Here is a 12,152-nt window from a genome sequence, read left to right as displayed (position 1 = left end):
GGCCTCGTCCCACCAGAGAGTGCACGTCAGTTCTGCCTCTTGGGAGATTGACGCGTGCGAGTTTACAGTGACCAGTTGAGATGACTAGGGCAAAAGCAGAATACTGCGGATGCTGGAAATCTGAAATAGAAACAGAAAATGCTGGAAATACTCAGCAGGTCAGGGCAGCATCTGTAGAGAGAGAAACAGAGTTAACGTTTCAGTTCGATGACCCTTCGTCAGAACTGGAAAAAGTTGGAGATGTAACAGGTTTTAAGCAAGTGAAGGGACAGGGAGCGGGGGGGAGGGGAGGAAAGAACAAAAGGGAAGGTCTGTGATAGGGTGGAAGGTGGGAGAGATTAAATGACAAAAGGGATGATGGTGCAAGGCCAAAGGAGATGATAATGGGTCAAAGTAAAGAAACAAAAGATGGGTCTAGAGGAGGTGTAAATGGGAATATCGGAATCAACAGCTGCCGATATGACTAGGACGTTCTCTTGTTCCACCTCCCAGGAACGCTCTGTTGTTGCCTGACCCGATCTCTGACAGTAAAGGTAAACTTTTGATGACAGCAGATGTGGAATCCCCTTACAGAGGAAACCACTGAGCAGAACCTGAGAGAATATCAAGAGCTCGTCTAAAGTTTATAACTGTTGGTAACACCTAACTGGGTTATTGATGACAATGGCAGTTTAAAATTTTTAAGTGAACTGAAGAAAGAACGAACTTGCATTTTTGCAGCGCCTTTCACAACCTCGGGACATCCCAAATCGCTTTACAGCCAATCAAGTACTTTTTGAAGTGTAGTCAAACGGTTGAGAAAGCAAAGCAGTTAAAAGAGCTTACGGGATCCTGGGCTTCATGAATAGAGGCATAGAGTACAAAAGCGTGGAAATATTAATGAACCTTTATAAAACACTGGTTTGGCCTTAACTGGAGTATTGTGTCCAAATCTGGGCACCGCACTTTAGGAAGGATGTGAAGGCCTTGGAGAGGGTGCAGAAAAGATTTACGAGAATGATTCCAGGGATGAGGGACTTCTGTTATGTGGCTAGGCTGGAGAAGCTGGGGTTGTTCTCCTTGGAGCAGAGAAGATTGAGCAGAGATTTGACGGAGGTGTTCAAAATCACGAGGGGTCTGGACAGAGTAGATGGAGAGAAACTGTTCCCATTGGCAGAAGGGTCGAGAACCAGAGGACACAGATTTAAGGTGATTGGCAAAAGAACCAAAGGCGACATGAGGAAAAACTTTTTTTACGCAGCAAGTGGTTAGGATCTGGAATGCGCTGCCTGAGAGGGTGGTGGAGGCAGATTCAATAGTGACTTTCAAAAGGGAGTTGGATAAGTACCTGAAGGAAAAGAATTTGAAGGGCTACGGGAAAAGGGCCGGTGGTGGAGGGAGTGAATGGTTAAGGTGGTGGATGTGGTGCCAATCAAGCGGGCTGCTTTGTCCTGGATGGTGTCGAGCTTCTTGGGTGTTGTTGGAGCTGCACTCATCCAGCCAATGGAGAGTTTCCCCCCAATTCCCATTGACTTCAGTTTTACTGGGGCTCCTTGATGCCACACTCAGTCAAATGCTGCCTTGATGTCAAGGGCAGTCACTCTTACCTCACCTCTGGAATTCAGCTCTTTTGTCCATGTTTGGACCAAGGCTGTAATGAGGTCGGGAGCTGACTGGTCTTGGCGGAACCCAAACTGGGCATCTGTGATTGGTGGGGCGGTAATTGGCCGGATTGAAGCTGTCCTGCTTTTTGTGGACAGGACATGCCTGGGCAGTTTTCCACATTGTCGGATAGATGCCAGTGTTGTAGCTGTACTGGAACAGCTTGGCTCGAGGCATGGCTAGTTCTGTTGCATAAGTCTTCAGCACGACAGTGAGATGTAGTCACGGCCCACAGCCTTTGCTGTATCCAGTGCGCTCAACTGTTTCTTGATATCACGTGGAGTGAATCAAATTGGCTGAAGACTGGCTTCTGTGATGGTGAGGATCTCGGGAGGAGGCCGATATGGATCATCCACTCGGCACTTCTGGCTGAAGATGGTTGCAAACGCTTCAGCCTTGTCTTTTGCACTCGCGTGCTGGGCTCCTCCATCATCGAGGATGGGGATATTCATGGAGCCTCCTCCTCCAGTTAGTTGTTTAATGATGGCGCAGTTATGTAGTCGGAAGCTCGTCTAGGGGTCAGATATGACCCCAAGGTTGCTAACAGTGTGATTCAGCCTCAGACCGTTGCCAGGGAGAGGGATGGAGTCGGTGGTTAGTGAATGGAATTTGTGGTGGGGCCTGAGGAGAATGGCTTCGGTCTTCCCAATATTTAGTTGGAGGAAATTTCTGCTCATCCAGTGCTGTAAACTATATTCAGCTTGACCGCCATTCTGGGTTACTCGTCATCCTGTGACTCTGTGCAACTCTTGATAGTAAAATGTGCAAGTGGGTTTAACTATACGTGAGTACATACGCGTTATTTTCGAAGAGGGATAAAAATAATACTGATCCGTTTCTGTAATAGCTGTTTGTTTTTTCCGCATCTACCAGGACCAAACCACATAGCGGTGCAAGGACCAGGCCAACCCAGCATGGCCAATGCCTCCGTCAACATGCCAACGAGTAGCCACGGCTCCATGGGAGGCTACAACCATTCTGTGCCATCTTCGCAGGGCATGCCAGTGCAGAACCAAATGAATATGAACCAAGGGCAGTCGATGGGTAACTATGGCCCCCGAACAAACATGAACATGCAGCCAAGCCAAGGTACTTAAAACGCTTGTATAACCAACTTAACTGCAACTAGAATACGTCAACAACAATAACAGCTTGTATTTATAAAGCACCTTTAATGTAGTAAAACGTCCCAGGGCGCTTCACAGGAGCGATTATCAGACAACATTTGACACCGAGCCACACAGGGAGATACTAGGGCAGGTGACCAAAGGCTTGGTCAAAGAGGGAGATTTTAAGGAGCGTCTTAAAGGACGAGAGAGAGGCGGAGAGGTTTAGGGAGGGAATTCCAGAGCTCGGGGGCCCAGGCAGCTGAAGGCACGGCCGCCAATGGTGGAGCGATGGAAATCGGGGATGCGCTAGAGGCCAGAATTGGAGCAATGCAGAGATCTGAGGGATTGTGGGACTGGAGGAGATTACAGATATAGGGAGGGGGCGAGGCAATGGAGGGATTTGAACACAAGGATGAGAATTTTAAAATCGAAGCGTTGCCAGACCAGTGCAGTAATATCGATCAGCGAGCACAGCAATTTTCCCGTTAAGCTGCAAGATCCCGCGAGGCAGCTTGCCGGCTTTCGCATTGGCGATACCGCACATGTGTAAAATTCGAATGAGCCGCGCAGTGATTGGGGGTGGGGGGAGGCCGCGAAGGGGGCAGAACGACTTACGCGGGACGTTGGAGCACAGGGTTGCTGGGAGAATCGGGATACGGGCAGCAGAGTGTTGGATCAGTTCAAGTTTACAGAGGGGGGGAAACATGGAAACATATAAGATAGGAGCAGGAGTAGGCCATTCAGCCCCTCGAGCCTGCTCCGCCATTCAATGAGATCATGGCTGATCATCCAAATTCAGTACCCTGTCCCTGCTTTCTCCCCATATCCCTTGATCCCTTTAGCCTTAAGAAATATATCCAACTCCTTCTTGAATATATTTAATGAATTGGCCTCAACTGCCTTCTGTGGTACAGAATTCCACAGGTTCACCACTCTCTGGGTGAAGAAATTCCTCCTCATCTCAGTCCTAAATGGCTTACCCCTTATCCTTAGACTATGACCCCTGGTTCTAGACTCCCCCGACCATCGGGAACATCCTTCCTGCATCAAGTCTGTCTAGTCCTGTTAGAATTTAATAAGTTTCAATGAGATCCCCTCTCATTCTTCTAAACTCCAGCGAGTATAAGCCCAATCGACCCAATCTCTCCTCATACGTCATTCCTGCCATCCCAGGTATCAGCCTGGTGAATCTTCGCTGCACTCCCTCCACGGCAAGAACATCCTTCCTCAGATAAGGCGACCAAAACTGCACACAATACTCAAGGTGCGGTCTCACCAAGGCCCTGTACAACTGCAGCAAGACATCCTTGTTCCTGTACTCGAACCCTCTCGCTACGAAGGCCAACATACCATTTGCCTTCTTAACCGCCTGCTGCACCTGCATGCTTACCTTCAGCGACTGGTGCACAAGGACACCCAGGTCTCGTTGCACTTCCCCTTCTCCCAATCTATTGCCGTTCAGATAATCTGCCTTCCTGTTTTTGCCACCAAAGTGGACAACTTCACATTTATCCACATTATACAGCATCTGCCATGCTTCTGCCCAATCACCCCACCTGTCTAAATCATACTGGAGTTTCTCGGCATCCTCCTCACAGCACACACGCCCACCCAGCTTTGTGTCATCTGCAAACTTGGAGATATTACATCTAGTTCCCTCGTCTAGATCATTAATATATATTGTGAATAGCTGGGGTCCTAGGACCGATCCCTGTGGTAACCCACTAGTCACTGCCTGCCACTCGGAAAAAGAGCCGTTTATTCCAACTCTTTGTTTCCTGTCTGCCAACCAGTTCTCTATCCAAGACAGTACCTTGCCCCCAATCCCATGTGCTTTAACTTTACACGCTAATCTCTTATGCGGGACCTTATCGAAAGCCTTCTGAAAGTCCAAATACACCACATCCACTGGTTCTCCCTTATCTATTTTACCAGTTACATCCTCAAAAAATTCCAGTAGATTAGTCAAGAAGTTGGGAGACCGGCCAGGAGGAGCATCGGAATAGTCGAGTATGGAGGTAACAAAGGCACAGACGAGGGTTTCAGCTGCAGATGAGCTGAGGCAGCAGCCGTGGGCGGCACTCTCGCCTCTGAGTCACAAGATTGTGGCTTCAAGCCTTACTCCAGAGATTTTATAACACACAATCTAGGCAGGACTGGGGGAGCGCCGCGCTCCCAGTGCAGGACTGGGGGAAGTCACGCGTTCCCAGTGCAGGACCGGGGGAAGTCACGCGTTCCCAGTGCAGGACCGGGGGAAGTCACGCGCTCCCAGTGCAGGACTGGGGGAAGTCACGCGTTCCCGGTGCAGGACTGGGGGGTAGTCACGCGCTCCCGGTGCAGGACTGGGGGAAGTCACGCGCTCCCGGTGCAGGACTGGGGGGATGTCACGCGCTCCCGGTGCAGGACCGGGGGAAGTCACGCGCTCCCAGTGCAGGACCGGGGGAAGTCACGCGCTCCCGGTGCAGGACTGGGGGGAAGTCACGCGCTCCCGGTGCAGGACCGGGGGAAGTCACGCGCTCCCAGTGCAGGACCGGGGGAAGTCACGCGCTCCCAGTGCAGGACCGGGGGAAGTCACGCGCTCCCGGTGCAGGACTGGGGGGAAGTCACGCGCTCCCGGTGCAGGACTGGGGGAAGTCACGCGCTCCCAGTGCAGGACTGGGGGAAGTCACGCGCTCCCAGTGCAGGACCGGGGGAAGTCACGCGCTCCCAGTGCAGGACCGGGGGAAGTCACGCGCTCCCAGTGCAGGACCGGGGGAAGTCATGCGATCCCAGTGCAGGACTGGGGGAAGTCACGCGCTCCCGGTGCAGGACTGGGGGGAAGTCACGCGCTCCCAGTGCAGGACTGGGGGGAAGTCACGCGCTCCCGGTGCAGGACCGGGGGAAGTCACGCGCTCCCAGTGCAGGACCGGGGGAAGTCACGCGCTCCCAGTGCAGGACCGGGGGAAGTCACGCGCTCCCGGTGCAGGACTGGGGGGAAGTCATGCGCTCCCAGTGCAGGACTGGGGGAAGTCACGCGCTCCCAGTGCAGGACCGGGGGAAGTCACGCGCTCCCAGTGCAGGACCGGGGGAAGTCACGCGCTCCCAGTGCAGGACTGGGGGAAGTCACGCGCTCCCAGTGCAGGACTGGGGGAAGTCACGCGCTCCCAGTGCAGGACTGGGGGAAGTCACGCGCTCCCAGTGCAGGACTGGGGGAAGTCACGCGCTCCCAGTGCAGGACTGGGGGAAGTCACGCAACACCAGGTTATAGTCCAACAGCTTTATTTGAAATCACAAGCTTTCGGAGCGCTGCTCCTTCGTCAGGTGAAGAGATGCATATAAGCACAGCATATATAGTCAGAGAGTACTGCCAGATGATTACAGGTAATCTTTCTAACTGCCCTTTATCACACCTCGGCAGAAAGATAATCACAGCAATAACAGGTGTGTATGGTGTCCAAACAGGTCAGTCAGGAAAACATTACATCAAAGAACAATGAGGTGGGGTCACAAGAGGTCAAATGTTGCAGATGCTGGGGTCTGTATGGAAAACAAAAAACTTTTTTTGCTGGAAATCACAGCATGTCCGGCCGCATCTGTGTAGAGAGAACAAGCCAACGACGACTCGAGTCTGGATGACTCTACGTCAGGTGGGGTTACATGTAGCGTGACATGAACCGAAGATCCCGGTTGAGGCCGTCCTCATGAGTGCGGAACTTGGCTATCAGTTTCTGCTCGACGATTTTGCGTTGTCGTCTGTCTCGAAGGCCGCCTTGGAGAATGCTTACCCGAAGATCGGAGGCTGAATGTCCTTGACTGCTGAAGTGTTCCCCGACTGGGAGGGAACACTCTTGCCTGGCGATTGTTGTGCGGTGTCCGTTCATCTGTTGTCGCAGTGTCTGCATGGTCTCGCCAATGTACCGTGCTCCGGGGCATCCTTTCCTGCAACGTATGAGGTAGACAACGTTGGCCGAGTCACATGAGTATGTACCATGTATCTGGTGGGTGGTATCCTCACGTGTGATGATGGTATCTGTGTTGATGATCTGGCATGTCTTGCAGAGGTTGCTGTGGCAGGGTTGTGTGGTGTCGTGGTCGCTGTTCTCCTGAAAACTGGGTAATTTGCTGCGAACGATGGTCGGTTTGAGGTTAGGCGACTGTTTGAAGGCGAGTAGTGGAGGCGTGGGGATGGCCTTGGCGAGGTGTTCGTCGTCATCGATGACATGTTGAAGGCTGCGAAGAACATGCCGCAGTTTCTCCGCTCCGGGGAAGTACTGGACGACGAAGGGTACTTTGTTGGTTGTGTCCTGTGTTTGTCTTCTGAGGAGGTCTATACGATTTTTCGCTGTGGCCCGTCGGAACTGTCGATCGACGAGTCGAGCGTCATATCCCGTACTTGCGAGGGCGTCTTTCAGCGTCTGTAGGTGTCCATCGCGTTCCTCCTCATCTGAGCAGATCCTGTGTATTCGCAGGGCTTGTCCATAGGGGATGGCTTCTTTGATGTGGTTAGGGTGGAAGCTGGAGAAGTGGAGCATCGTGAGGTTGTCCGTGGGCTTGCGGTAGAGTGAAGTGCTGAGGTGTCCGTCTTTGATGGAGATTCGCGTGTCCAAGAATGAAACCGATTCCGAGGAGTAGTCCATGGTGCGTTTGATGGTGGAATGGAACTTGTTGATGTTATCGTGTAGTCTTTTCAGTGATTCTTCACCGTGGGTCCATAGCAAGAAAATGTCGTCGATGTATCTGGTGTATAGCGTTGGTTGGAGGTCCTGTGCAGCGAAGAAGTCTTGCTCGAACTTGTGCATGAAGATGTTGGCATATTGGGGTGCGAATTTGGTCCCCATGGCTGTTCCGTGTGTTTGGGTAAAGAACTGGTTGTCGAAGGTGAAGACATTGTGGTCAAGGATGAAGCGGATGAGTTGTAGGATGGCGTCTGGAGATTGGCTGTTGTTGGTGTTGAGTACTGAGGCTGTCGCAGCGATGCCGTCATCATGGGGGATACTGGTGTAGAGTGCCGAGACGTCCATCGTGGCGAGGAGTGTTCCTGGTTCAACTGGTCCGTGGGTGCTGAGTTTCTGTAAGAAGTCTGTAGTGTCGCGACAGAAGCTGGGGGTTCCGTGTACGATGGGTTTCAGGATGCCCTCGACGTATCCAGAGAGGTGTTCTCACAGGGTTCCGTTGCCTGATATGGGTGTGTTGGCTTTGTGTATCTTTGGGAGGCAGTAGAAGTCTCCCACGCGAGGAGTACGTGGGATGAGAGCGCGTAGGATGCTTTGAAGGTCTGAATCGAAGGTCTTGATCAGTCTGTTGAGTTGGCTGGTGTGTTCTTTGGTCGGATCTGCGGGTAACTGTCTGTAGTGTTCCTGGTTGTCCAGTTGTCGGTAAGATTCTTTGCAATAGTCTGTTCTGTATGACGATGGCTCCTCCTTTGTCTGCTGGTTTGATGACGATGTTGCGGTTGTTCTTGAGAGCGTGGATGGCGTTGCGTTGTGATTGGGTGACATTCTGGGCTGTCTTGAGTGCGGCTGATGAATCGGGCATTGATGCATCTCCTGACAGCTTGAGCATACATGTCAAGCTTAGGGCAGCAACCCTCCGGAGGGATCCAATTTGACTCTTTCTTCTTCGGTTGCTGCACTGCGGATCCCTCTGTCTGCTGTTCCAGATCATTGATTGTCTCATTGGGTTCGCTGCTGACATCTTGGGATTTGTGGAAGAATTCCCGAAGCCTCATTCTCCTGATGAATTCCTCTGTGTCTGCCGCGAGACCGATGGGGCCCATTTTGGTGGTGGGGCAGAAATTGAGCCCTCGGCTGAGAACTTCGATTTCGTCTGGTTGAAGGGTGTGGTCGGACAAGTTGACGATGGACTTCCCTGTGGTTTCAACCATGGTACCGGGGGAGGCTTGGTTGCTGCTGGTGGTGATGCCGAGTTTCTCAAGCTTCCTGTTCTTGGTGTGTATGTAGGCAGCGTAGTTCCGTTGCCTCGTCTGTTTGGCGGTGTCTCGTAGCTGGTCTGCTGTGTCCTGAGCACAGGCTGAGAACATGGACTCTATCTTGGTTTCGAGGTTGCGGCGTCTGCTGTAGAACTGGTGTACGAGATGGTTGAGGAGTGTGCGAGAGGTACGACGGCAGAGTCTCTCAGCGTAGTCTGTGTTATAAGTCGACTTGAGTGGGTTCGTGATCTGTAGTCCTTTCGGGATCTTGTCTGCTTTCTTACATGTCTGTAGAAACTTGATGTCTGTGTCGATATGCGCGATCTTCTTGGAGATCCTCTCCACTTTGAGCCGGCAGTTTGTGGTGTCGATAGTTGTGATTGCTGTGATTGGCCCAGAAATTCATGTCGGGGGCTTCCCGCAGGTGCAAGCCCCCGACCTACACTTACCTAGCGCGCCGGCAGTTGAGGCCTGGGCCTGCGTGGATTTCCTCTCTGTGGCCCGGTCCAGCTCTCGGCGCGCTGTGCTTGCGTGATCCAGCGGCGTACTTAGTGCGATGCGTCAGCTGGGATCACGTGAGCCATGGGCAACCAATCAGAGGAGGCAAAAGTCCATTCATGAGATTGACAAAGAACTGTCAAACTAATGAAAACTCCGGCCCCCAAAACAGTACTTACCCTTCAAATAAATATTTTTAAAAATCACACTTTTTAAATAAACTATAAATAACATTAAATAACTATTTTAAAAAATAATTTAAATTTTTGAAAAAAATAATTTAATAAAAATCGGGGCTAAAAATACACTTAACTTACTTTAAAGTATTTAAAAATAATAAACCTGTGGGGGGAAAGAAATTTCTAATTTTAATTAATTGACCACTTACCTTTTAAAATGAAGTCCTTACGCCTGGTTTTTAAATGTGTAAAATGTAGAGGCCTTCACCCACGGAAAAACCTGTATATATAAAAAAAAAAGGAAGTTCAACGCGCACGCGCAGACTCCCGCGCGCACGCGTTCGACCTCTGAACTCCTTCGTTCAAAGGATCGGAAATGCCGGTTTCCCGTGCATGCAAGAAACCGGCACTTCCATCGGGTCCACGCGTGAGTACTCCGTGCGTACTCACGCATTGGGACCCGAATTTCTGGGCCGTTATCTCTCTGCCGAGGTGTGATAAAGGGCAGTTCGAAAGATTACATGTAATCATCTGGCAGTACTCTCTGACTATATATGCTGTGCTTATATGTAACTCTTCACTTCACCTGACGAAGGAGCAGCGCTCCGAAAGCTTGTGATTCCAAATAAAGCTGTTGGACTATAACCTGGTGTTGTGTGACTTCTTACATTTGTCCACCCCAGTCCAACACTGGCATCTCCACATCCTGTCAGTGCAGGACTGAGGGAGCGCTGCACTGTCAGGGCAGTACTGAGGGAGCGCCGCACTGTCGCAGGGGCAGTACTGAGGGAGTGCTGCACTGTCGCAGTGGCAGTACTGAGGGAGCGTCGCAGGGGCAGTACTGAGGGAGTGTCGCAGTGGCAGTACTGAGGGAGCGCCGCACTGTCGTAGGGGCAGTACTGAGGGAGCGCCGCACTGTCGCGGGGGCAATACTGAGGGAGTGTCGCAGGGGCAGTACTGAGGGAGCGCCGCACTGTCGCAGGGGCAGTACTGAGGGAGTGTCGCAGGGGCAGTACTGAGGGAGCGCCGCACTGTCGCAGGGGCAGTACTGAGAGAGTGTCGCAGGGGCAGTACTGAGGGAACGCCGCACTGTCGCAGGGGCAATACTGAGGGAGTGTCGCAGGGGCAATACTGAGGGAGTGTCGCAGGGGCAGTACTGAGGGAGCGCCGCACTGTCGCAGTGGCAGTACTGAGGGAGCGCCGCACTGTCGTAGGGGCAGTACTGAGGGAGCGCCGCACTGTCGCGGGGGCAATACTGAGGGAGTGTCGCAGGGGCAGTACTGAGGGAGCGCCGCACTGTCGCAGGGGCAGTACTGAGGGAGTGTCGCAGGGGCAGTACTGAGGGAGCGCCGCACTGTCGCAGGGGCAGTACTGAGAGAGTGTCGCAGGGGCAGTACTGAGGGAGCGCCGCACTGTCGCAGGGGCAGTACTGAGGGAGTGTCGCAGGGGCAGTACTGAGGGAGCGCCGCACTGTCGCAGGGGCAGTACTGAGAGAGTGTCGCAGGGGCAGTACTGAGGGAACGCCGCACTGTCGCAGGGGCAATACTGAGGGAGCGCCGCACTGTCGCAGGGGCAGTACTGAGGGAGCGCCACACTGTCGCAGGGGCAGTACTGAGGGAGTGTCGCAGGGGCAGTACTGAGGGAGCGCTGCACTGTCGCAGGGGCAGTACTGAGGGAGCGCCGCACTGTCGCAGGGGCAGTACTGAGGGAACGCCGCACTGTCGCAGGGGCAATACTGAGGGAGCGCCGCACTGTCGCAGGGGCAGTACTGAGGGAGCGCCGCACTGTCGCAGGGGCAGTACTGAGGGAGTGTCGCAGGGGCAGTACTGAGGGAGTGTCGCAGGGGCAGTACTGAGGGAGCGCTGCACTGTCGCAGGGGCAGTACTGAGGGAGCGCCGCACTGTCGCAGGGGCAGTACTGAGGGAGCGCCACACTGTCGCAGGGGCAGTACTGAGGGAGTGTCGCAGGGGCAGTACTGAGGGAGCGCTGCACTGTCGCAGGGGCAGTACTGAGGGAGCGCCGCACTGTCGCAGGGGCAGTACTGAGGGAACGCCGCACTGTCGCAGGGGCAGTACTGAGGGAGCGCCGCACTGTCGCAGGGGCAGTACTGAGGGAGTGTCGCAGGGGCAGTACTGAGGGAGCGCTGCACTGTCGCAGGGGCAGTACTGAGGGAGCGCCGCACTGTCGCAGGGGCAGTACTGAGGGAGCGCCACACTGTCGCAGGGGCAGTACTGAGGGAACGCCGCACTGTCGCAGGGGCAATACTGAGGGAGCGCCGCACTGTCGCGGGGGCAATACTGAGGGAGCGCCGCACTGTCGCAGGGGCAGTACTGAGGGAGCGCTGCACTGTCGCAGGGGCAGTACTGAGGGAGCGCCACACTGTCGCAGGGGCAGTACTGAGGGAGCGCCGCACTGTCGCAGGGGCAATACTGAGGGAGCGCCGCACTGTTGGAGGTGCCGTCTTTCAGATGAGACATTAACCCAAGGGCCCCATCTGTCCCCTCAGGTGGACATAAAAGATCCTGTGGCACTATTTCAAAGAAGAGCAAGGGAGCTCTATAAAGCGCTTTGGGACATCCTAAGGTTGTGAAAGGCGCTATATAAATGAAAGTCTTTTTCTTTTGTACTTTTGGGAGAGATTAAACATGAGCATGGAATTTTCTTGCCTGAATGACTTGGAGTACACCATGCAGAACTGGCCTCGAGTCCAGTTCTCCAGTTATGAAGGGTTTTAATAGAGTAAATAAGGAGAGACTGCTTCCAGTGGCAGAGGAAGCAGATGTAAGATAATTGGCAAACAATCCAGTGGGGAGAAGA

General features: G+C 53.2%; 1 protein-coding gene across 5 annotated transcripts in view; it reads left to right on the top strand.

Moving 5' to 3' along the window:
• ss18 (SS18 subunit of BAF chromatin remodeling complex) overlaps nucleotides 1-12,152 on the top strand; it is a 114,610-nt gene that overhangs the window by 40,088 nt on the left and 62,370 nt on the right. For all 5 annotated transcript variants that reach the window (XM_085992243.1, XM_085992242.1, XM_085992246.1 and 2 more), the window contains exon 5: nucleotides 2,515-2,730. In XM_085992243.1, the coding sequence (XP_085848369.1) occupies nucleotides 2,515-2,730 (216 nt within the window). The remainder of the gene's footprint in view (nucleotides 1-2,514; nucleotides 2,731-12,152) is intronic.

The sequence above is a fragment of the Somniosus microcephalus genome, chromosome 7, assembly GCF_052327205.1.
Source record: "Somniosus microcephalus isolate GS21.2 chromosome 7, FLI_Smic_1.0, whole genome shotgun sequence".
NCBI lineage: Eukaryota > Metazoa > Chordata > Chondrichthyes > Squaliformes > Somniosidae > Somniosus > Somniosus microcephalus.
Note: the sequence above shows the minus strand (reverse complement) of the source record. Positions and strands in the feature narration are given on the sequence as shown.